A 26,739-nucleotide genomic window follows, 5' to 3' on the forward strand; every position below is an offset into this window, starting at 1 on the left:
GAGAGCTGTCAAATCTCAAAAGTAACAATGCAGTACTCACGCAAGAGTCATAGATATCTGTTTATAGATGTCCATTCACGCATCAGTTCTGTTTGTCTTGGTCAATTTATAAACAAGGTTGCATTATAATGCCATGGTTTATGGCAATTTACTATTTAATAGATATAAAATTTTGATGAATAAAATGGATAGGTGTGAGTTTGAGACTTCTAAAACCCATAGTCACTTTTCTAGAAATTTCTTGTACCAGCATAAGTCAAAGGTTGCATGTGTCCAGTCACTGCGCCCATCACTAAGACAGCCTTGCTTCTGCACAGTGTATTTTTGTTACTCTCTGCGATACCTGAATTTACAAACTTCTTTCTGAGGTGCCATCCTGGGGTGACTTTGCCATAGTGTCCCCTCTCAATGTCACGTGGAATTCCTTACTTCTTTCAAAATAGATGAACTGCATGTTTACGTGGTTGTGTTACCTGCCACCATCCCAATCTGTTCCAGCACAGACACAGGCAGACAGCACAAGGCTTACCAGTACAGCAGTCAATGGGCAGGGAAGATCCTAGAAGATAGTTGGAAGTCTAAAGAATCTGGATGCTTACCTGCATCTGTGTATCTTTAGAGATCCTCCATCTCACAGGGAGATTCATTTGATCTTCCTGGCTCTGCTATGTGACTTACCTGAGCTGTTGCTTCCAGCCAACATGGTTGGGCTGACAGAGGATCTCCCCAGCCTGCTGGACACCACAGGCGGGCCCGGCGTTCCATCCCATTCCTGAGCTTTCCCTGGCTCCCTAGAGGAAGTTGTCCCATGATATCCTCTCTCTTTGTTTTCCAGCTTTGGTAGTGGTTCAGTGCTGTGACTTCTGATCTTCAGCTCATCTAATGGTTCTATGAAATACACAAGTGAACATTTTGTTACAGAGTGTCTGCTAATCATCCATATCATGTAACAGTCTTTTGCACAATAGTCCATATACACCAATCATAAATCTTTTAAGGACAATTTATAGCATTATTTTACCATCTAGGCCAAAACCCAGTCGTTTATGTAGGTTTCAATACAGTTTTTAATTATTAAAACCATACACCATGCAGCAGATGGATAAAATGTAACTTTTCTGTTGCAACTTTTATATGCCATGAAAATAATTTTGAAAATAGTACCCTACCAAATTGTGGTTTATTAAAAATTTATAGAAATACTTGGATTCTTTTCAGCTGTCATTTCTTTGGGAACAAGTTCTTCTTCAGGCACTTTCTAAGGAAGTGCTCTCCTAAGGCAATACTGTGCAAGCTACATATCTGTATTCCTTGGAAGCTCTAATAAAAGCACACAACCCACAAAACAAAAGACCAAAAATCCATTTTGGGTGTGCCCAGCTCCATAACCTAGGAAATGAAATTTCACTTGGTTGGAAAATCCTTGGAGTCAGAAAATTACTTTCTGCTTGCAACTCCATGAGTTAATGTAAAAAGGAGAAATTCAAAACACAACAGAATGATTTTTCCAATGAAGCAGTGATGACTGCTTTCTTCATGGCTGGTGATTTTCTGTTCTCTTCTCAAGATCCTAATTTCTTTTCTTGTACATTGAGCAATACAGGAGGATCAGTTCATTCCTGTTCTTTTCCTTCTGTAGCTGTTAAAGATTCACATGGAAAACTAGATACAGAAGAAACATTAGACTGCTCTTTACTTGTAAGAGCTCAGTACTGTGCTAGTCAGTTATTCAAAGTTAGCCATTTACCTCTTTTGGAAAAAAAAAACCAACCTGAGATTTGAGTTTTATACTTTGTACTTAAACCCACAGACATCCTTACATGATACTCTCATGTAAGGATGCAAGTTCTAGTCACACGGGGTTTATTAATCAACCCCCTGATGTACCTTTAATTTCTGTATGTAGCTACAGGCTTGGAATCCATATTTGATAGAGACAACAATCTTCCCTTGAGCCCTATCTCAAAAACTTTTTGTTACTACAAGGGACATGAGAAGATTTGAGAGAGCCAAGCAAAGAGAAAATGCCAGAAGCAACTCACAGGCAGGAGATGCCAACAGCTCCCCAGGGGACCTGTGCCAAATGGAAGTGGCCTGGCTGGGCAGGACTGTAAGTCAGAGCAGCCACCTCCTCTCCTGGATATCCCCATGGCCAGGAACTAGGACTATCCAACAGGAATTTCCACTCAGATGATACAGTCCAGAAAAAGAACCACATTCAAACTGCTTTGATTTGCCTGTGGCTCAAAACCCCCCACACTGCTGCTACAGCAAACAGTGAGAGATGCACTACCGGATATCTGCAGTAGGTAGAGACCCCACTTGTGCCCAACAGGGACAAAATCTCACGTTGTTTTGGGTTCTCTGACATTCCAGTCTGCACATGAACTTAATGAGTAACAACACAGTCAGCCTGGAGTTTCCTCAATGAACGTGAATGATTATCGGTTAACAGTAACAATTAATGTTAAGGATATCTTACCACAACCTTCAAGTAATAACACTTCATGAGAAAATGATCAAACAACCCCAGTTTAGGAATCATAAATAAAATTCAGTGACACTTCATGTGACAAAGACCTTCAAAAATCAAACCTCTTCCATGAACTTCTAGGTCACTTACCTACTTTAATGTATGCAAAAAGACACTGCAATGAAAATCCGAATTGTTTGTTTTTCCTAGTTGGTAACCCCAGCAGGGTACAAGGTTGAATAACAGTCTGTATCAATATAACATCACATCTGCCTTTCAGGGACCTTTGCTACGAGATGTCTGTAACACAGCTCTGTCTGTGACTGCATAGAGAGACTTGCTAATACAAAGAGCTGTGCAAAGAGTTGGAGAGCCCAAATTATTACTAGATTTGAACTGTTTCAGTTATCAACAAAAAGGCTCTTATATTTTTTTTCTGAGCATTGAGCTACCAAAAATAGCAATGTACTTTTTCATGTAACAGAGACATACAGTTATATCTGATTTTTTTCTTTATACCAAAAACATTCACTTTTTTAAGCTACTACTTGTCTGGGAAAGGAATGCTATGAACAAAGTTTCAAAATTCTTTGGATGTGCACACAAATCTCTTTTCCATCAATACAGGATGTTTCTAGATTGCAGCTTATTCTTTCCAGCAAAACAAAGAGAAAGACAAAAGACAAGAATATGTTTTTTAAAAGTCAGAATTGGGCCCTGCAAGTACCCTAACAACTGAGGGCATCATTCAATAGAGTTAATTTACTGTGCAATTCAGCTGCTCCTGGAAATGCTGTGATTACATTAGTGTAAACCTTCTCTGTGTGTGCCTCACTGACACTACTTGAACACCACCCTTTGAAATGTCACCCACTGATGTAGTCAGCCCTTGTAACAGTGGAAATGCTCTGGCTGAGTGCAGAGCTAAGGATTTATCCACTTCAGTTTATTTAACAGAGACACATTTGTACTTGTTGCCTGATAAAAATGATTTGTGCATTCTTAGTTTTATTATCAGCTGAATCAAAGCACAGCATTTCTCTGCAACCAGCTGGAAACTATGGAAATATTTAGACTAAATAAAGATTTGGTTTATAGTCTTCTTCTTCATAAGGTGTAGAAAATCAGTTTTCAGCTGGCTGTCTAGACTTCGTAAATTTACATTCCACTATCCTTTCTTGGGGATTTTCAGTTCACAGTTTATCTGAAAACTAATATTTCCTAAAAATGAAAAGCAGATTGAATCAGTTTATAATGTCGTGTAACCCATCACAGAGCCTGAATCATTATTATTTGGTGATCACTATCAGTAACATTGATACACAGACAGTAAAACAACATGTCAATGTTTTATATAGTTTTCTGTAATACTTCTTTCCTGCTCGCTAGTGAACACATAAAAAAAATGAAAAAAAAATTATTACCTCACTTTTACTCAAATATTTTGGGGACACTTTTATAATAATTTCAGCTTCCTTAATAAATGTCAATGGGAATCATATTCGAATTCAATTAAAAAAAATAAATCACTTTGCTAGTTCTTCCTTGACTGAAAGAGCACCTCAATTCTGATGCACCCAGGACAGCTCCAGAAGTGCAGAGTGCCCCCCTCCCAGGTCTCAGCCCATTACTGGCACATTTGCTGACTGTCCCAGCCACTTGGATGATTTTATACTGTCAACAACTACCTGCTGCAAACGTACCTCCATGGAGCAAGCTCAGTGGCACAAATTATGGTGTCTCATAACAGCATATTCACTACTCCACCTTTTTGCTCCCACAGCCTGACACAAGACATGGACAGAAGGCAGAGCACGAGTGTAGCTGATGGCTATAGTTACCTATGGGGTGGTGACCTTATCATGGACTGAAAAACAAACCAGTATAGTTTCAGTGCAGTGACCTTTTATAACAGCTACAGCAGGATTTAAATGGTCAATTTATTCACATTGATCCATACTGAAAACAAAAACTCTTACCAGTCAGATATATACACATAGACACAGTGCTGAAAGGTAACAGTAGCTGCTGCACTGCTCTTTTCTCATTTTTCATTTCAGAAGCACAGAAACAAAGATGGGATCTAGGTTACCTAGTGCTGTTATAAACCTTAATTTGGAGTTAGGAACTATCAAAGCTCAGTATTATGCTGGGAGCTCAGTGAATCATATGATGGCCACCGGCAAATCTTTTCACAGTCAAGTGCTATATTTTGAAAGCTGAGATTATTATGGAAAGCATCTTTATTGTTCAATACTTCTTCCACCCAAATGGTACATAAAAATGTAAATTTCAAGAAATAATTCACTTCTTTAAATATTTATGGACACAGTTGGTTAAACTACCATAAAGGCATTCAAATGTTTCAAGCACTCCCAGCTGTCATTGTATTTCATTATTCAAGGATATGTTTTTTTCTTATTTATTTCACCTGAATCTCAGGCTTTTCTATTTAAAGAATAAGATGGTGGCTAAAATCTCCGATGGAGTTCATATTTTACAAATAATTGGCATGTAAAATTTCCTCTCTATGACATGTCCCCAAATAGCTGCATACTAGGCAAGGCTGCCACGTGAGCTGTGGTAGCAGAAAACTTGGAAATGCTGAAGAAAGTGAGAAACAAACTGAGCCAGTTGTAACTTGGACCAAAGAAAACTGTAATTACAACTACAGAAAACATCTTACCTAAAAAGCTATCATTCAAATGAGTGTAAATCTGTGGCCAGGTGGCTTCTTAGTGCAATGCTAAGTGATAAATTGCAGAACCTTTATCACTGCTTGGGGTTTTGGGGGAAGAAAGAAAAGCAATTGCCTTAAGGAACTTAAATTGAGGGTTGCTCTCTGCCATTTCTCTCAGCTGTGAGCTGAAATGTATAAGGTAATCCATACATTAAAAATTTATTCCTTTTTTTTCCTGTGTGTTTGTTACAAACCTAAATAAATAATACATCACTCTAATCAGAACTTGCATATTGGGGGAATTAAACGGTACTACTCACAGGATCTAAAATTCAGCATATACATACAGGTGTAAAGCAAAGTAAATCATTTTGGGTGGAGTTTAGATGTGAGTCAGAACTCCTGATCTCCTCCAGCCTCGACATGTCAGACCTCACCTCATCCAGCCACAATGGACCTGGCTGAAGGAGTAGGAGCACAGAGAATCCCCAAGGGCACACGTGGCCATCAGGAGGGGTGGAGACGCAGGATTAGTCTGCAGCCAGCATGTGTGATCATCAGAGCTCCCTGAGTCATGTCCCAGGCTGCAGCTTCTACCCTTGTACCTAGGGCAGGGCTGCTGAGCTGTGAGCTGTGCCTAACCCAGGGTCCTGACCAGGGGAATGGCTGGGCACAGCTCCACAAGTGTCCCTTCTGACACCGCCAGCATGACAGCAGCCTGCACGCGTCTGCCTGACCACTTACACGGACACTGGACATAGAGCAAGACTCAGCCCTTGAGAGAATCCCAGTTTCTTCTTTCTGCACACCTGGGCTTTTTATTTGCCTTTATTGCACATTTAAAAATTAGAGCTGTCTTTGAATGGATTTCTTGATGTGTGGTGTTTTGTCTGATCTGCACAGCTGTAAATTTTTCCTAACCTCTCCCAAAGAAAAATAATCGGCTATTAATGCTGCATGCAAGAAACATGGATAATGTTCAGTGCTTAAGCCATTAGGAAAAAAAAAAAAAGAAGAGTATATTACACTGTCAGTGAAACCCATATCCTCATCTGTATTAACTATGGTGGTTTGTCTATTCTGACTTCATCCACTTGCTAATTAAGCAGAAGTTTGCTTTGCATATCAATTTTTAATACCTCTTTTTTACAGTTAAGTGAGAGTTGCAGCAGCCAGCTTGTTCAATTAAAAGCAGCTCTGACCTAGTTCCATGCAAAATCAATATAAAGCCTGAAAGAGTCTCACAAACCATCTAACATTTAAGAAGACACGGCTGAAATGCTTCTCGGAGTTCACGGAGCACATGTTTCTGTGAGCAGTGTAGGGTTTGTTTTGTTTTATCCAGCAGAGATCACATCTGTCTGCTGCAGACAGCAAAGGGAGGGGAAGAGGGATTGCTGAAGAAATGCATTTAGGTGATTTTCTGCGGCTTTCTCAAACCTGCTAAGTGTGCAATCCTGGCTAGGAAAACAAGACAGGAAAAGAAAAAGCCACAATGCAATTAACCGAAGACTAATGAAAGAAAGGATAGATTTACACCAAAAGATCAATCAAGGCTTTAGAATAAAAATATTCAATGGAAGTTGTTACAATCTGGTTGAAAAAAGCAGAAGAGAATTCTTTACGTTTCAAAAAACTCCAGCTGGCACCATCAGTCACTTAAAAGAAGAAGTTTTAAAAATTCTGCATGGTAAGGCATACATTCAACACTGTTTGATGTCCTATTCTAAGAGGAAAAATTCTCTTTTACACTGATTGAAATAAAGGAAAACATAGTTTTAGTATTGTTTAAAAAGAGCCATTTTCCATCCCTGGAAGTGTTCAGAAAATGTGTGGATATGTCACTTGACGACATGGTTTAATGGTGAACATGGTGGCAGTGCTGGGTTGACAGCTGGACTTGAGGATCTTAGAGGTCTTTTCCAATCCTAACAATTCTATGTTTCTGTGACTGATCCAAGATGACCATATATATTTTACATACATAGTACAGAAGCGATGACAATATAATACATCCTCTTTCCAACGGGGCCATCATTATTCCTTAATGATTTCTTCCAATACCATTCTTGATCTTTCAAGTGTGCCTATTCTGCTGCAAATCGCTCCACAGTCTCATCATCTGACTGAAAAAGCCACATCTGGAAGATATGTACTGTACAGATGTGCTACTAAAAAGAATAAAAGCGATGTCCTGGGACTCTCAAAATTAAATCAAACATTAACCAAGCATTAAAATCTTGACAAGGATGACACTGTATTGGCACTCTACAAACAAGTTTTCTATTTAATTCAGACTAGTCACCGTTACATAATTAAGCAGAACACTTTATTCTCTGCTTTCACTGCACTTTTTATTTTATTTTCCTTTCAGAGCTGGGAATCCTAGAAATTGGTGACTTTCACTTAGAAGAACCTCACCACAAGCCTGTGTCCTCCAGTGCCTGTTTGGGCAAAAGCCTAATTACAGGAAGTAAAAGGGCATTCTGCCATTGACTTCAACAAAGGAAGGGTTTTCCTTCCAGCAGTTATTACTAGAGGCCAGCCAGCCATGCTGATTCACATGAATGTACAGTACAGCTGATCCTGGCGAGCTGCAAACATTTCTCTTACCTAGTTTGTACATCCAGATCTCCTGCTGATTATTCAGGCTGCCCTTTCAGTCAAGTACCTAAATTTGTGCACATATATTTCAGATCCACAGGTGGGTAAGAACATGGTCTATGACTGTTTGAAGCAAATAGGATTTAAGTAGAAGAAGGAAGAGGACTAGTTTGAAAAGTCTGAATGTGGCAGTCTTGTGAAACTTTGGTATCACTGACATGAGCCTTGGACTACTTAGCAACACATGTATGCGCACAAGAACATACTGCCACCCTAAACTCCACACTGATGGAAGAAAACAATGTTAGATGAACCATGCAATGAAACTGGAAGTCAGTGACTGCAAAAAGTTGCCCATCTGCTACTAGGCATTCAATTTGAAGAGAAGATGGTGCTCATTCTTTCTTAAAGGCTTTCTGTCTCAGCCCTGTCCATTGCATGCTCATTCTGTTATTCAGGTTCTTAAAACACCCCCTTCATGTTTGGCTGAGGACATGATGGTTTGATAGGTCCTGCACATGTCCTAGCACAGTATGGCAAAAAATGAGAGGGTAAGAATGAGCCAAAAGAGCTAAAGTATATAGACACTTCAAGAAAAATGTTCTCGTGGAAAGTTCATGACCTTATGTTTCAAAACTTCAGAAGCATCCATCTTTCATAGAAGTCCTGACTATATTAAACTTGTCAACATTTTTTTGTCAAGTTTTCTGCTGAAAAATAGCCCTTGAACTATTTCAGCAGTTTGAACATATGGTTTTTCCGCTGTTTGACCACTTTCATCTCTTCTAAATTGTATGTCTTCCTCCAGATTCAGTAGTAAATGCTAGAAAATGCGAAGATAGTTGTGAAAACTGGAGACAGAAACCCTCACTTTCATATGTTCACATAAAAAAATCAATTACAAAGTTGGTGTGAAAATGAATTCTTTCCTGACTATTTTATCTATTTTTTAACTACCTTTTTTTTTTTGAAAAAAACCCCCATGTATTAATGCATTTCTCTTTATTGGCTTCATTAATGAATTAGAAAATTTGCCTTTCATTATTGGAACACACATCCCATTTGTACAGCTCCCCTTCTACTGCAATACATTACCTGTAAAAGAGAATCCTGACATTGTCTCAACACTGGCCTCAGCTGAATTCTACTCTCTGTTTTACAGAGCCAGGCACAAGCACACGAACTTTTCTGTGCAGCCTCTGTGCCAAGCCTGGCTGGGTCAGGGTCCCAGGCACTTTTTACTCTGCAAGTTAAAGCTCAGGGTTCCTTCCAGTCACAGAATAAAAACCTTTATGTCATTGTGGCTTTCTATGCCTTTTAACAAGTTAATTATTTTAGGCCCTCCCCACTTTCTAATTAGAGGTCTCATTTTGTGAACTGGTTTTACTCTTGCTAGCAAAGCAACTGTGAAGCTATGCCAGCACAGACTTCCGATCCTGAGGAAATAAGCAGAACTGCAGATGGCCTTGTACAGCTCTGGCTGATGCCTGTGCTTGTAAGGCCTTACCATTATTGCCTTCACAAGTGAGCAGAGCAGCTCGTGTGGCTGGCACAAGGGTCTCTGTATGTGTTACAGCACACACAAACTACATACAAATTACACAAATACTGCCAGAGCAGTAAAATAGCTATAGATTTCCTGGAAGGAGGTACTTTTAGAATCATGAATTCAAAGACAAAAATAAAGTAATTGCTATCTCCAGTAAAATTAAACACACAGCTTCTTTCAGATGAGTAGTTACAAGAACAATAGTTCTCCTTACTCATTCTTAAATGCCAGATAAAGTGCTAATTGCATGTTACTGTTTTAACAATAAAATAATTATTAGGGATGGATAATTGTGTTCAGAGGAGTAAAAGGAATGTGAACCTTCACATCAAATCGAATGTAAAGGAACCTAATTTTTTAATATGCATGATTATCCTGACAATTATTTCCTCAACATTCCTGTACTTTTCACCTTATCTATACCTTGCACGTTTGTACACCCCAGCAATTTCATGGTTTGATGTTTGAATCATTTACATGTATAACCCAAATAAAGCTATTTTTAACTCTTTGATTTTCTTGTTACTGATGAAGTCCTGGAAGGTTTAGAGAAACTTAAGGAGAAACATATCCACCTTTTCTCCATTAAGAGTCTAAGACTAGTCTCAGACTGTTTTTCAGAATATTATCTCTTCTTCCAGGCAACTAGCAAAAGAAAAAGAGGAAATGGCCTCAAGCTACACCCGGGAAGGTTCAGGTTGGACATCAGGAATAATTTCTTCATTGAAAGAGTTGTCAAGAACTTGAACAGACTGCCCAGGGAAGTGATGGAACCACCATTCCTGAAAGGGTTCAAGAAATGACTGGACATGGTGCTTAGTGCTGGTTTGGTCAAAACTTAGTGCTGTTTGGTCAAAGGTTGAACTCAATGATCATAAAGGTCTTTTCCAACCTCAATGATTCCATGGGCAGATTAGAAAATGCACTGACAAAAATGTGCAGCATATCATGTAGTCATTCAGTCACTCTGTATTATTCACTGCTACATTCAAGAAACCTAAGTGCAGAGTGGTTTTGCAAGGAACAGCAGCCTAAGACAACGAGAGGACCCCTCTTGCCATAATTTATAATTGGATCCCTTAACATATATCTTAGCTCATATTCAAGGACTTTTGGATTGGGTTTTTAATGATGGGGTTTAAAAATTGAGCTTGCTCAGCCAGGAGTCAAATCAGTCATGCCAGAAAGAGTATGTTCTTTCAAAACAGAAATATCAACTACTTAGCCCAAGAAATTGCCAGCGTTTGTTACGTGGATCAGTAAGATAAAGGCATTTTAAGAAATATCAACAGGAGAAATAGCAGTCAGAAATATTGGAGGTTTTTGGAATGGAAGGAAGAAACCTTGTTCTTTCCTTTATTCCCCTCAAAGAACTCAAGAGGTTCTACAGCTATACCTGTGTCACTGTAAGTGCAGATAATTAAACTCCTCTCTTGTAAAGATGCAATGACAGCAGCTCAAGAGATCATTGAATCAGGTTTTAGATCATAAGCTTGCTAAACTGTTTCATTTGACAGTGATCTCAAGCAGCTCCTCTAGATATGATATAGATATTCCAGTTCCTAGAGAAAAAAACTGTGAGTTTTGTTTGCAAAATTATTTTTTTCCTCTCACTAATAATTTTGGGCAAATTGTTATATTCTGCTGTGTTTGAAACTTGCACCATCCTAAAGTTAACAGTCCTTATTTTGGTAGTGGTGGTGAGGTCTGTGGGATTTTGATTAATTTTCCTAAACAACACTGTGATCTCCTTCCCTGTGATTCAGTTTAAGCAAAGAAACTTAAGTACTATCTCTATATACCTATCTGTGGGGTTCAAAGTGCTGTATGAATATGGAGCTTCTTAAAAACAAGCAAAGGCCTTCCTACCAATAATCTCTGGTTTTACTTTCAAGACTTAAACAAAAATTCACTTGAACCCTAATGCAAAGAAAATCTGATTCTTAATTAAGAAAAAAATGCATTTCAGGGTAGAGTATTCTGTTATAAAGACAAGTTCTGAAAGACTGAGCAGCTTGTCCTCTCAAACCACTGGCACTGCCATCCTGGCTGTGCTCCATCCAGGGCATCTGCACCAACTTCCTGAGTGGAAGCTACATAAATAACCCTGAACCATTCTATTAAATCAAAGTAATTCCATTCCTATCCTCTTTTTCTTACCCCCATATTTCTTTCACAACAGGAGGACTTGATACCCTACACTGACACCAACTCCCCTAAAAAAACATAGTGGGAAAATTTAAGAAACTGTATTTAGCAGGGGTTTTTTTGAGTTAATATATGCTTATGGCAAACATCACCACATTAAGCATTTCTTACCATTAAGGCTGAGTACCCATAAATTGGTCATAAATTGTGTGGTCCTGTTTGAAACAAAAAGGCAATAAACTCTCTGATTCACTGTCCTGCTGTATCACTACACCATTTTGAATACAAGCTGTTCTAGTCACAAAGGATGCATTTATTTTCTCGAAGCCAGAGACACAGATGGTATAAACTGGAGTACCTCTCACGATTTCAAATAAAAAGCAGTGATTTATAAGTGCTGAGGATTTGGTCTAAAGGTCAAGATATTTCTCTGGCTTAGAAAGCTCTGTTCAGGGAAGGGGGAAAAAATCAATGGCACTTAAAACTGAGAACCTATTATCATTATCCACGTCCTTAAGTGCAGCACATGTCACTTTGCTTATTCACAACACAGTGAAGTAGGTTCCACTAAGTGAATTTAAGGCATTTTTCCCCTTCTATTTTTAACAACTCTCAGACATCTCACAGCTTACTGTACATTAAACATAAAGAGAAAATGTCTATTTCAGTTCTTTACCTGAAATCAACTTTTACTTGAAATATAACTAAGAGAGAATAGCTTTATCTCTATTAATTTTTCTTTTTTTACCCCTTACAATTGTATTTCTTCTTCAGAAAAAGAATATATATTACAGTCAAGTAGTATAAACAGAAGGAATAAATAAATCTGTATACATCAATCAGAAACAGCAGCTGTTTCCAGAAAAACCTGAGCAATTATTTATGAAATTATGTCTTCTTCAATGCTTCTGTATATCGTCACAATCCCAGGAGGACCTGATTTCCTGATAAGCCTAAATTGCTGAATTAGAAGAGGAGACGATGTCACGGTACCAATTAGCAAAAATATTTTGTATAATCTCAAAAAGCTTGTTTTCTATTTTAATAACTGCCTCTAACAAAAACATTCCTTCATCTTAAAAATGGAGGGAACATCCCACCATCAGTGACTTGAACGACTAAAAGCCTTTAAAATACACATGCTGGCTTTTCTGTGAAAGCAGCAAGATAACCATCAACATAGCATGCATTTCAGTCAAGGAACAGGTGCCTATTGATTTATCCATTGAAAACAAGTTCTCAAACCTGGAATTATCCTTGGTGTCAAGAAAGAATGGAATTACTGGTGTGCAATGAAAAATAGGGCAGCAATGGTGTAGCTACAGCACAGAATTAGCACCTAGGGATGTGCAAGCTGCCACAGAGCTGCCATGAATGCTTTCCCACATTTCCCCCTGGTACTTTTGCATTTTCACTTGATGCAATTCCCAAACTCTCTTTTCCAACGTACTGTTCTACCTAACAAGAAATCAGAAGTTTCTTTAGGATCACAGAATGGCCTGAGTTGGAAGGTACCTTAAAGATCATCTAACTGCAACCTCCCTGCCATGGGCAGGGATGTCATTCACTGGATCAGGTTGCTCAGGGCCCCATCCAACCTGGCCTTGAACATTTCCAGGGGCAGGACATCTACAACTTCTATGGTATGGGCTTTCTCACTTCCTGGAAAGCAGCAGCATTAAACCAAACCACAAAAAAAAAGTAGAATATCCCACTCTAAGTCTCAGCCTCTTGAAATCAACCTGAGCTCCTTTGTAGTAAGTGAGCTACTTAGCATCCCTCCCCTTCTCCCATTACTTGACAGGTTTAGATTCCTAATTCAGTGTATACCAGCCAAGAACAGGAAATGTTAATAATTATGCCAATTTTCAATCACTTTAACTGCTTTTGCAAAGTAGCACGTTTACAAACTTCCTCTCTATATGTGACTAGAAGCTGAAGAGTGAAACTCTGTAGTCAAAAGCCAAAGCAGCTCCAAAGTCTTGCAGAGCAGCTTAGGAAAAAAATCCCAGCAGCTGCTGTGTGTCGTGTGTCCTGATCTCGCACCTCAAGCACAGACACAGTCAGGGCACACAGCTGAGGTACCTATTCTGTTGTGCATTTACCATGAATATTTGCAATACTTGCTAAAAACTGGCATGAAGTTCCCAGGAAATTATGAGGAAACTGAAGCCTTAAAAAAAGGAAACAACCGATACACAAAAAGAAAGGCTGGTCCTAACGAGGGTTTACAGGAGCATCTCACACAGAGAGCCTTGAAGCCACACACAGCCTTAAAGCCATTGCAGTGCAGATGCACAGCAGCTTCTCTGTTCTGCTCTTTAGGATGTGGGTATGCCTTAGGCACATGACTGTATTACCATGTACTGTATTACCAGTGCTGTATTACCATGGAGTACAGCGTGTTTCTATGGTGCAGAAAAGACAGAAGCAGCAAATACAGCTGCAGAAAACCTCAAGACTGTTCTCTCCCTCTCCCTCCATAGTTCCCTCTTTACTGAAGGACACAGGTAACACAGGCACTCAGTGTTCACAGTAACAACAAAGGGAATGTGTCATTCAACACAGCTGGACTGAGTGGTCATTCCCAAACACCTTCCAACCACATCAGAAAAGGACACCTGGCAGTGTTGGCACCCTTTAAATTGTTTCCTTCTAACCTTTGAGGACTGAAGCTATATTTCACAGGGGTCAGCCAAGTGTTAGGGCACACTACCAATGTTATCCCACACAAAGGCAAGAAGGTTAAGAAACAGTCAGTGACAATTAATAGTATCTATCTTTTCCACTCTTCCACATTTTTCATGCCCTACACCTTTCTTCAGTTTTCTGTAGGGCTCTCTCCATCTTTCTGCCTTTCTTTTTTATCATCTTGCATCAAATTTTTTTTAATTTCTGATTTGGCCTTACAATTTACTTTTCTTTGTTCTTTTCTCCCCACTTTCATAATTGTGCTGTAATGCATATTTGAGATGCTAAGAGCACACGAGAGGATTTTTAGGAGAACACAGCACAATAAGTGAGCTGCTTATAAAATCCAGATACACACATCACAGCAGCAGCAGCCAGTGGATGCTGAGTGTGTTCAGCAACATGTCTGGAGCTGCAATGGAAGCTCATACCCTCAGAAAATGTGGCCCTTAGGTGACAGACTCCTTAGTATTAATGATTGATCCCAATTTCTCATTAATGCAAAAGAACTCTAAAGAAATAAAATGGAGAGGGTTAAAAAGGGAAAAATGGCAGAAGAGTGAATAAAATAATACAGAAAGACTAAAAGGACAGCTTTGCTTGTATATTAGAGCTGTTGACTGGAAACAATTTTCCTCCTAAAAAAAACCCACTCAAAATGCTACAAAATTAAAAGCCAGCAAATACATTGGGAGTTGGGACTCAGATGCCAAACTTCTACAAAGTCAGTTGTACTAACAATAAAGAGGAGAGAATTATCTCTGTAATTGCTGCAATATTTTCCAAATGCACTCAGCTGAATACAAAATTTATTTTTGTGCTTTTTTTTAATACTAACATATGGTAGTGGGAGCTTCAGACGAGTCACAGAGGGTTGAGTTTTGGAGGATTCAATGAGAAAATTCCTTGAGATGTGGTCAGAATAATTTTATATTTTAGAGGTAAATATTCTTAATTTCCTAGCATGACTTTTTAAGAGTAATATACCTTCTTTTTTGTGTGTGTGTTTATTATCCGCTAGATTCTGGAAATATTTCTGTATGCTGAGAGCAAATTACACTGACATGACAATTATAAAACCATGGCAGTCCCAGTTAGTCCTACTCTATGTATTTTCTCTCCCACTGCTTTAAAAACCTAACCCAGAATGGTATGAATGCCTTAGGCTTCCAGTGTGATTTGCAGGGGCAAGGTTTCATTAACATATTGTATGAGTAGTCCAGCCTCCCCTGCTATCACTATGTATAATCATGACATGCAAATGTGACAGCTTGGTCAAATTCTATGTTCAAATCCCCCAATTTAGATTCTTTATGGTGGATCATTTCAAGACATAAAATGTTAGACCTATATGTCTTTTCTATAAATCTTAGTGTGTCTTCTACCTCTGTGATATCTGAAGACAAACCTTGTTCTTGCTCAGGGCAGTAATCCCACAGGATTAAGTCATACTGTAAATACCAGACAAATTACAATCGGATTAGGTGGGCAGTCTGTTCATTTACTCAACACAGCTGCACTCCAGAGTCTTTTCACCACTGGTGTCTATTTATAGCACAAATGTGTTTTTCTTAAAGTAAATGAACACAGTTTCCATTTCATATCTCTGTTGTCTTACCATTTGTAACCAATAAGGAGCACATTTCTACTTCCTAAGGAGCAAACAGAATGTTCCTTGAGAGGCCAAGAAAGCTGCTCTTGGTACAGATCTGCAGGGCAAGATTTAGTCTAAATTTATTAGTGAAAAGTCTCTCGAAAGGTTTGCATTCAATTTCAGTCAAATGAAATACAGAAAATATCTTTCTGGAGGTAGATGTGAGACAGCAGCACAGATATGCTGAAATTTCCCAGGACTTCTTCATTGCAGGAATTTCTACAGTTTCCAAACCTGCTTACATTGGTGAGCATAAAACCTTCTTATAAAGCTCACTTGGTAGATGTGGTGTAGCACAGGGTTTACAGGGGATTTCTGCTCACTTCTGAATAAGAAGCATGTTTAATAATGTTCGATATTACATGCACTTTGCCAGAATTTCTCTAATGCTTCGCTGAAATTATTTAAAAATGTCACATCACATCCCTCACAATTACAAGAATCATCTTGCCTTTTAGCCACAAACTTGCTCCCATAAAGCACACAAATCTGGCATTACTGAATTTTTACTACTGCAATCAATTAATGAAACCCATGGAGCTGAGATATTCATAAAACACGATTAATGGTTGCAGGCATGAAAATATTAAAGCCAAATTAAGCAAACTGCTGTGCCAAGTAGTATTCTCAGTATTTTGCTAAGTCCATTCTCACCTCCACCTTCTGATTTCAGAGTCATTATTCCTGATGTCCACAGAGATAAATAAGAATAATACTGCTGAGGCTGGGGCAGCAAAGTCCATGAGTCAGGAGGAATGTGTTGTAGGCCAACCCACCCCATTGCCACCAAGCTCCCTGATACTTACACATTGGCATCTACTCACTAAGCTGCAGAGGTGCAAGGTAAACAACCTCTGCCATGGAAACCCAGAGGGGGTGTTCTTTTGAGCCCCCTGAGCCTGTCCCAAAGTGATGTGACCACACTGTCACAGTAATGTAAGAGAGGGGTAGAAACACAACTTGAAAGGCTGTGTGGAATTCACTTCTCTTCAGTAGTGATGCAGTAGCCTGGAAACCAGAGTACCTTCCTTTATCAGGTATAAACTAGAGTAGCTTATCATATCAGATTTAATATGTTACAGCTGCCAAATAGGCGTAATATAGTACCTACACAAACATGAGATCAGCTGTTGTCCTAAGAGAGCTTTTCCTTTAGGCAGGTGACAAGATTTCAAAGTCATAAACTGATTTTACTGAAGCTGGAGGAGAAAGTGTCCTGAGCCCGCTTTGCACTCTGACAAGAGGTGCTAGGGTGACCTTCCACTGTGGGACACTGTCTTTGGCACCACTGAATAGGAAAATTTTTGCAACAGAAATACGGGTGCCAGGTTCTGTGTTCATGCACAGGTGGGACTCCTGTTGATATCATTAGGAGTTTCCACATTTCACTAGCTCAGAAGTGAACATGTTGTAAACCTGAATGTATGTGGGGCAGTGATTTTATGATACAGCATATGACAAGTCAATATTGGCTTAAGGTTTTCCTGCACGATTTCCTCCTGTGCTTTTCTCTGTGTGTGGGTTTATAGGCTATATGTGTTATAGATCATGTTGGTTTTCAGATCGATTCACAGCACAACCTCCCAACCAGTCCCACTAGCCCAGCTGAAAGAGATACTCTGTGTCACAGCACAGAAGGAGGCAGTGGGAAGGAGAGGAATGGTTTACAAAGAATCACAGAATCATTTAGGTTGGAAGAGACCTCCAAGATCATGGACTCCAGCCTTTGACCAAGGCTTAACCAAAGTTAAGCTGGTACCTCTGGTTGGTATCATACTTGCCAGGATCACTGGTCAAGTTAAGGGTGATCACTGGATCTTGGCAAAAAAATACTCAAACAAGGACTGTTTGCTTATTTTGCTACAAACTGCTTGGTCAATGACTGTGTCCTAGCATCCATCAAGAAAGGAAGGGTGTGCCATGGTAGGAAGATCCCAACTCACACGGAAACATTACATTTGTGGAAAATTAATGAAAATTGATTTCTTTTGCAAGACCGAGTCATGAGTTGTACTTCTGCAGTGCAGTATGCATACTTAAAAACCTTAAAAATATAACAATATGATTATTTTGACAATAATCATTTTTCTTTTTGTTACAAGAAACTTATATAAGGAATTCAGACTTCTGAGGTATCTAATATATATAACATATTTAATATATCTAACGAAAGATATATTGTAAAAAGAAAAATGAGAAAAAATTACATCAAGGACTTACTTTCTGCAGGTTCCTTAGATCTTCTGCCACTGGAGGACTTCCTCAGGAGACTTCGTCCTGAGGTGAAGAGGCTGGTTAGTTCCTCCAGAGGACTGGTGGGTGTCCGAGAACGGGAACCACTCTGACAGGATGACCCGTAGGTACTGACAGAGGCATTCACCATCTTTCCTCCTTCTTGCAATGTGTTTCTGGCTGTAGAATGAGGCACTGATGGAGAGCTTCTTGAGAGACTTCCTGAATGTACAGAGTCATAAGGTGGAGGTCTTTTGAGGCTTAAGGGGGTGAGAGACCTACCCATACTGACAGGAGAAGGTGAGGCAGAGTGACTTTTAGGATAACCGTGTGGAGACTGTGTTCTGTATAAGGTAGAAGGATGAGGAGGTGAGGAGGTGTGCCCAGGGGTGCTAGTTCCATGAGATACTGTCTGATCTTTCTCCAGTTTTTGATGGCCTGGTGTATGAGGTGGCAGTGAAGATGGAGAAGCTCCAGCTTGTTGTTTGATGTAAGACACATTTTCTAAAACGGGAAGTTTTGTGACCTCTAGTGGAGTTAGAGGAGACTCGTCAGAATTTGGGGAACACTGCACTGGTGCTGGTGGGAACACCAGCAGTGGAGGTCTGTGAGAAAGCAGATTTGGAAATGGTGGGGGTATATCACAAAGCAAGCCCTTGGGAGTAGATGGCACTGAAGACTTGGTGAAATCTAGGTCAGGCACTGTGGGAGTAGCACACTGAGAAGAACAAGTGTGATGGTCATATTCACATTGACATTTTGAATCTTGGCCTACATCATCAAATATAGGGTATTTCATCTCCTCATAGACGGCTTCGCTTTGGTCATCCTCATCTTTTTTGAAGTCTCTGAGAATATTCCCAACCATTTCAATATAAACAGGCTCTTCTTCCTCTGTGTCTGGAGCAGGACTGCTGACCTGCGATAAAGAAGCATCCCTAGTGAGTGTTGTCTTCATAGGGCCATGCTTTTTGATATATGTTTCATCAAAAGATGTGCTTAGTTGAGTGTTTGGATTTCGTTTCGGCTTAGGAGGTGGAATCTTCTTTGTGTATTCATCACTGTGAGGTCTTGGTTTGGCTGACACTGAAAACAGAACAAAATATAAACTAATCAGAAGCATGTAACACACTTTGTCAACCATAAGATTTCCATTACAGTGTCATAATTCTGGAATGAATTTCCTGGGACCAGCTTGTTGTTGGTTTTCTCTGGTATTACATCAGTAGAACATTATAAAAATAACCCTCTATTCAAAACACTCCTAGAGTTCCCCCAGAATGCTCTGGCACTCCAGTAGTTAGTGAGCACTTCCCTTCCTCCGAGACATCTGTTCTTTCCCAAATTCTTTGGGACAGGGGACTTTCCATTTTTAAATATTGTGCTTTTCAAATATCACTGTGGGATTTTAAAGATCCAAAAAGTTGCTTAAGATGTAACACTAAGTTTCAAAGTGAACTCCTTTTGGCTCCAAGAGAACAATTAAGACCCTGGACATTCATACTGGAATGACAGTGATGCAACTCTGAAGTGACACAGTGACGAAGCAAAACCTTTTTATTTATAGTAACTTCTTGCATAAAGCACAACAATTCTCTCAGCACTGACCGAGAAAGGAAATACTCATACACAAACTGTAAAATCTACTGTTGAGATAATCCTAATAATTTATCTGGAATCTATCCTATTATTAACAAGATTTCGGCAAAGTCAAGGAGGAACAAAGTATCTCACAGATTCAGATCCTTTCCACACAGGTTATTTATAGGAACCTTGTCTTTGAAACTATAAATCAAAACATTGTGATGAAACTGATTTGAAATGAGAGGTCAAGTGTTTCTTAGAAATTATCCTTTATGAATTAAACAATAAAGAAATTCATGGAAATTTCATTTTGTTCACTTTGCATAAAGAGCTAATAAAACATCTCATTAAATGTTAGGGTTAATAAAATGTCTCATTAAATGTTTAGGTGAAGCTAGTTTTTATCCAAAGCAGATTCAACACACTTATGCAGAAACAAAAGTTACCACATACATTAAACTTCGTTTATATTCCTATAAAGTGATTGACACCTCATTAGTAAGTTTCCCAATTAAAAAACAAAACAAACAAACCAACCCCAAAAAACTCCTATACTATAGGCCAGTTCTAAATGGCAGCTTTCCCACCTTTCTAAACTTAGCTGTTCCTTGCAATTCACTGCTCCAAATCTGCCACTGTGAACTCAGTGCTCAGAGAAATTTCCAGACACCTTCTGCTGAACCATCAGCAAACAGCCAGCAAACGTCTGACGTTAAACCAAGCAGGCAGTACTCGTGGAGTCAAAAATCCTCTCTTAGAAACAGCCTTAAACATATTATGAAAGCCAGCACTGAGGCTCTGCTCTGCCAGCTCAAAGACAGTATTCTGAGGACAGTACCTGCGAGGACTCTGGCCCAGGGCTGGCAGACACCTGCATTAAAGCACCTTACTAAGGTGACTTGGTCAGTATCAGAGGAGGACTCAAACACAGTGTTATCACTTTGTCACAATTCTGCTTTGTCACAATTCTGCTTTGATCTGCTAAATAACCTCTGTTCAATTCCCAGAAGGCACAGCAGTACGGGCAGATGATAAACAAGTTTTGTTTAGGAATATGGAGCTGCGAATGTACATATGTGCACGTGTACATATATGAAGTAATGAGACCACTCTTCACCAGCAGCATTTGTTTAAGCTTAACATACAACTGAGGTACAACAAAGCAAAAAGAAAAAGAAATCTTTCCAGAATTAAAAGAAACAAAATAACACTCGAAAAATTATATTATGCTTTCATGATGATTCTAATTAATGTGTTCCACTTTGTAGCAGGCTAGGGACATGCAAAAGCTACCACAGATAAGAGTGTTTGGTAGCTTGATAATTTTTCACTGTGTGGATATATCCTAATGCATTTTAAATTTGTCTTTTTAATTAACCCAAATTAATTTTCTTGAATGTATTAGGCTAGACTTCTGGGAATGAGATGTAGGCTACCAGAATCTTTTGGGCTTTGCAGAAAATATTACTCCTGATGTATTTGACAATGCTGGCATATCTTTCTTGCCATGCTTCCAGCTAAATTACTATTTTCTTTCCGTTTAGTCTGTTATTTGTAAATTATATTTGTATATATTCTATTGACATAAACTTGATCTCAATCCTCTCTCCACACCTCTGTTAATCTGATTTACAACCCTGTCAAAAGCAATCTTATTCAGATTGCTGTCATTAAAATGAAGAGAGCCAATGACTGGCACAAACTCTCTGATCATTTGTGAATGTGTTGCACATGAACTGAACTCTATTTTAGCTACATCTGAAAATTGTACACAGAGGCTTCTTCCAGTCTTCTGTTCCCTGTGCTTCATACTCCTTAATAACTACCTGAGACAGAAACATTTCCTGATCCTCCGCTGTCCTCAAACCCATCTTCTGTGCCCTGGTTTCTACATCTTCTGTACCACGAGTGTCCCACTGAGAACATGCTCTGCCTCACAGCCACATCCCCACTCTTTCATCTCTTTATCTGCAGAGATGTTAAGGACGGTCAAATAATCAAAACATGTGATGCTCTTGGTCAGTGGTCATTCAAGGATAGTGTTAGCTGATATTTTTATCGAAAAATAGCCAAAAGTGGTTACAAGTACAGTACTGTGTTTTCAAAAAAATTGCTCGAAAAAGCATATTTTCCTCTTCCCTCCTTCCATTTTCACAGTTTTTTATCCAATTGATTAAGTTCTGCCACACGGTCTAAACCTGTCCTGAGGTGCTGTAGTTTGCATATACAACATTCACAGGTTATTACATTACAAATGAGGAAATGAGAAATGTCAGGGAAAAATGATTGACATTCTGCCATCTAGTCTTGTATTTTTGCATGGGTTGAAACTAAGTACCAAGTGACACACAGAGCCTCATCTGCTGTTGCATGATATGCAGCATTAGCCTAAAATATCTTGGTGACATTATCAACAAAAAGGTCAAATGACCCAATCTTGCTGTATGAGACAGAGTAAAACATGACAAAGTGATTTACTTTCCATTTTGTTTCTAAAGCATTTTTTCTCTGCCATAGTTAATTTTATTAAACCATCTATTTCCAGGAGGTGGTGTGTTACTGAGATCTTTTTCCTTCTGTGACAAATTGGACTTTTCAAATTACAATTTTGAACTAAATGTTTTAAGTATTTTATAAACTTTAAAAGGTAAAAAGGTATCTACCTCCCATATATTGCACAAAGTATGAACTATAAGACTTCCTAGAGAAAATACACAGGTAAATGGATAAATAACAAAGGAATCATTTAATCATGACTGGGAACAGAGGAACTGTTCAACATCTACCATGAACTCCCCTTGGATGCAGGGGGACATTCAGGAGGCAAACTGAATTAGCTTTAAGAAGCTAATGATGCAAGACATTTCAGTTTATTTAGCAAAGGTTTCTACTCTGAAACAGAGCTCCATGGCAAGGGCTGAATTCTACAGGACACCTTATAATGGAATATGGGTCATGAACTACTGCTCTAGCCTGGAACAACAGAGAAAAAACCAGGAATCCTGCAGCTAAACAGAGCTGTGCAAAGCTAATGAAAGGAGCAGGGAGTATTTGTGCAGTTCCTGTGTTACCAACATTTGCCAGAGATAGATTTGCATGAATGCAGAAGCCCTGGCAAGATCCCATACTCCATGAAAGGGGATTATTTGGCAATCTCCAGAGAGGAATAGGCAAGATTGCTTAAAGTACTTGACATTTATCAGGCAGAAAAAGCATTCAGTGCCCGCTGAGAACATAAACTCCTATGAAAAGCAAACCATGCTGACATATTGGTGGTACACATACTGCTGTGTTGTCTGCCCTAAACATGGACTAATTAAGTGCTTTTCAACATGGATTACTATGTCCTTGGTGTAACTGTTGCCACTAACCTGTGTTGAAACTCTGCCACTCATACATCAGCGGATGTGGGTCCTGATCCAGAGCTAAATGGAAGAAATGAAAGTGAGAACTATTTCTTTCCCTGCCAGGTGCAACTTTCCTTAAATATCCATCTCAAAGTGCTTCTATCACAGACACACACAAACACAAGTGACCACCAGGCCTGTGAGGAGTTTGAGAGATGGGAGGCGCTCAGAGGAAGAAAACTCAGCATCTGCTCTGTGGTCCTCTGCCCACACAGGAGCTGCTATGGTTGTGGGAGCTCAGAATGCTGTGCTAGCAGACTCTTGTTTGCATCAGAACCATCCAAATTACCATAACTGATAAACTGGAGACACAATAACCCTTGCAAACAACAGCGAACTTCACAAAGTTTACGTTGCTTGGGCAGGAACTCTCCATGTTTAATAGTGTCCTACTGCCAATCAATTAATTATCCAGCTCTAACAAACCTCAAGCAAAACAAGAGATGTAGGCTCTAGTAACTTCGGTTCTTGTCTCGAAGCAAGTAGCACAATGCCTAAAATAGCCTCACAGAAGAAGCCCTACCGAGAATATGACATTTTTGAAATGAGATCTATGTAGCGCAAAGGTTACGCATCGCTTTCGGACATGCCCAGATAATCTGCCTTTAAAAGTTAATTTTGGAAATACAAAATGCTTCTGGTATTATCCTTCTGAAGTATTTTCTTTACTCTTTGAGGAGAGACTGAAATACGAAAATGTGTTGTCATACCGTTGTTTATTGTTTGCTCACTGTGTAAGGAACGAGTGAAAACATCTAAAAATTAGAATTAATTTTATAATTGTCCTTTGGGTGTTTTACAGCTTTCAAATTTCACAGACCAATCTGATGAATTGTGCTGTTCATTGTAAAAAACAGAATAAACAGATGTAACAGGAAAATTCCTCCCTTTCGATTTCTACAAGAGGCTATAGGATTCACATTATTTCTAAATGAAGGATTGAATTGGGCCCTAAAAATTTTTAAATTTCTTAAAAATGTGACTTTAAATGCGGAAGGAATTAATCTGATTGTATTTTGAGGGGTACCTCTATCAAAAAGAGCCTCCAGGAGTGAAAGGAAATAGAATTTCTTTAATTAAACCCTGAACGTGCTGGATACTGAATCACAGATACACAGATTCTGATTCACATCACATAATTCAACAGAGAAAATCCAGCTCTAGGGTAGTACAGAGCCTATATGTATACATATGTGTATGCAAGTTCAAGACTGAATAACCCCACTGGCTCTAATGAAATGAACTGCTTGTTCAAAGTTGCACATCATTTTAAGTGCATTTGTGCACCAGTGCTTATATTGGGTTGGATTTCATTATCTCTGTAGGTGAAGTTTGAATATTCTTAGTGAAACTGAATTTAAAAAGGCACAGTCCTCTGAACTGTGCAAAAGATTGGAACTCAGGAGACCTGAGTTTAATTCATCTCTTTGTCACAGGCCACAGGGCCTTGCCTGTCATTTTACCCCTTAACGCTGCCTTTCACTATCTTTTGCCAGTTAAGGTTCAAAGGTTTTTTAACACAAAGTTTTTATTTTAATTTATTTGGTTACATCAAAACTTGCACGGAGCTTTCTATCATTGGAAAGCAACAGTAGAAAACTAAAGCAAATTTAAATGTAGTTATTGGAGACATGCAGTGTTGAACATGCATCTTTTCTTCTCCAAGGAATATTTGAAGACATTCACCTACTGCGAACAGTCAGAAGATATACACACAAAGATGCATCTTAACAAGTGATTATAGAAACATCATCACTAGATTGAAGTAACATCAGAGACTGTATCTCTGTCAAGAAAAAAACCCTGGCTTTCAAAATAGCACTGTCCTCATGGACACAAGGCCTTTCCCTGCAGGTTACCTCTTCCTTTTCTAAAAGATCCTCTAAAAGAGGGGAAGCACATGGAAGGAAAAAAAGAGCCATCTGATTAATTCAGCACAATGATTTCATGCAGTACATATTTCTTCTCTACTCCTGAATCTATTAGCTCTTACTGGAAATTATTTGGGCATTTAAAGAAGACAAAATTATACTGAAAATGAAAGGACTAAAAGTCAATGTCATAAAATAATACTGACGTGCTACTTGTATGTCTCAAGGCTATGATTAAGGAGACTTTCTCAAAAGTATTCAGGTCCCTTTATTTTGGCTACAAGTTCCTTTACCTTTTAAAATGATTGATTTCTGCTCTAATTCAAAGTGGTGGAAAGCTAGTGGTTTTGGGAGTGATATTCCAGAATTAAACATCAGTACAGCGGAGAGCAGAATTGGGCCCTGCAGTTAAATTCAGTTCTGCATTACTCCAACAATATAACTAACTACTGCAGCTGATAGGTGCTGTGCTTGAAGTCATTGTACTGCCAGATTCAGTTTAGAGCTGTGTATCTGGGCCACAAAGCTGAACTCTCAGCCCCAACACCCTGGCTCCTAACACACTCTATATGCCAAGGTTGCCATACCTACCTGGGATTCCCAAAAGCCAGCCTAGGGCATTGACTGCCCTGCTGCCAGTGCCTCCTCCCAGCACAGCAGGGGCTGCCAGTCCTTTGTTCTGCAGCATCAAGACAAGGGCAGACCCAGAGATGCCAGGATACACCAAAACCTTTGGATTATCAGCATGCTGGAGAGAGTCCCTCCACAAACAGCCACATTCCAGAACAGACTGGCTTCCAGGTTTTCTCCTCCATAGACCTCCACTTCTCTGTGTATCCACCTGGCATACTGAATCCCGCTTATTAGTCTTTCCTACAGTGAAAAGGTCTTCAAAAACTAAAAAAATTACAAAGTAACTAAGCCTCTGTCTGAATGCCCAGCCTCGTCCTCTCACATATTTTGAACTTCACATCCTAGCTCTTTTAAAGAATGAGTAATTGATGTCCCTGATTTTTCCAGATAGCATTGAATAGGCAAAGAAAAAAAGAAAAGAGTATTTGAGGAATAATTACAAATTATTTGCAATCAAGCTGTTCTGTACTATTCATTGAGGCTAAAAGTTATTGTCAGTCAGCACAGCTCTGGAAAGGCAGAAAAAGCAAGACTTTGGATAAGTAAGAAAAGAATAGTCAATTTGAATCATCCTCCTTTTACAGGAAAACTGATGAGCTGAGTGCAAAAGGAGGCAAACGAAAATCTCACATAACTTCTTTTAGGTTACGCTCTGAGTATCCATCCAGAAAAAATCCTTGAACTAATATGCCCAGACACAAAGGGCCAGGATCTATGACATTACATGGGTATATGGCAGTTCCAGTGGGAGAGGTTCTGAGGAGGGAGCAGTGGGAGGATGTCTGGGGAAGGATCCTCAAGGATCCTCACGCTGCCCACACATGCAACGAGTACTTTCAAAGTGCTGGTTCATTCTGTTTCAGACAGCCTGAAGTCTGCAATATGCAAATCAGATTTTGCAAATGGTGTACCAGTGGCAATAAAAATTTTTGTAACTCTATATATGCTGAAGGAATTCTAGATATAGAAAGGCAATTGTCATGGGAATTTATCTGCCACAAGCATCATTAATGAAGAGTGTGCAAACAGAATTACTGAATCATGTTGGCAGAGAAATTAATTTACAAAGTGTATGTGCTTGTTTTTTGGTGGCTTTACTGCAGAAACATGTACAGAGCTCGAAGAGTGAAGAGTTACCCATGATCACAACAGAGTACAGTGAAAGAGCCACAGATCAGCAATATGAGTAAAGCCCTTCCAGTTTATAGCAGCA

General features: G+C 39.2%; 1 protein-coding gene across 5 annotated transcripts in view; it reads right to left on the bottom strand.

Moving 5' to 3' along the window:
• The window catches only part of NYAP2 (neuronal tyrosine-phosphorylated phosphoinositide-3-kinase adaptor 2), a 134,440-nt gene that overhangs the window by 35,807 nt on the left and 71,894 nt on the right, over positions 1-26,739 (bottom strand). For 3 of the 5 annotated variants that reach the window (XM_032697809.1, XM_032697810.1, XM_032697808.1), the window contains exons 4-6: positions 22,987-23,040; positions 18,020-19,117; positions 679-888 (exon numbers count right to left, since the gene is read on the bottom strand). In XM_032697809.1, the coding sequence (XP_032553700.1) occupies positions 679-888; positions 18,020-19,117; positions 22,987-23,040 (1,362 nt within the window). The remainder of the gene's footprint in view (positions 1-678; positions 889-18,019; positions 19,118-22,986; positions 23,041-26,739) is intronic. The other 2 variants (XM_032697811.1, XM_032697812.1) reach the window with 1 other exon arrangement.

This window comes from Chiroxiphia lanceolata, chromosome 10, assembly GCF_009829145.1.
Source record: "Chiroxiphia lanceolata isolate bChiLan1 chromosome 10, bChiLan1.pri, whole genome shotgun sequence".
Taxonomy (NCBI): domain Eukaryota; kingdom Metazoa; phylum Chordata; class Aves; order Passeriformes; family Pipridae; genus Chiroxiphia; species Chiroxiphia lanceolata.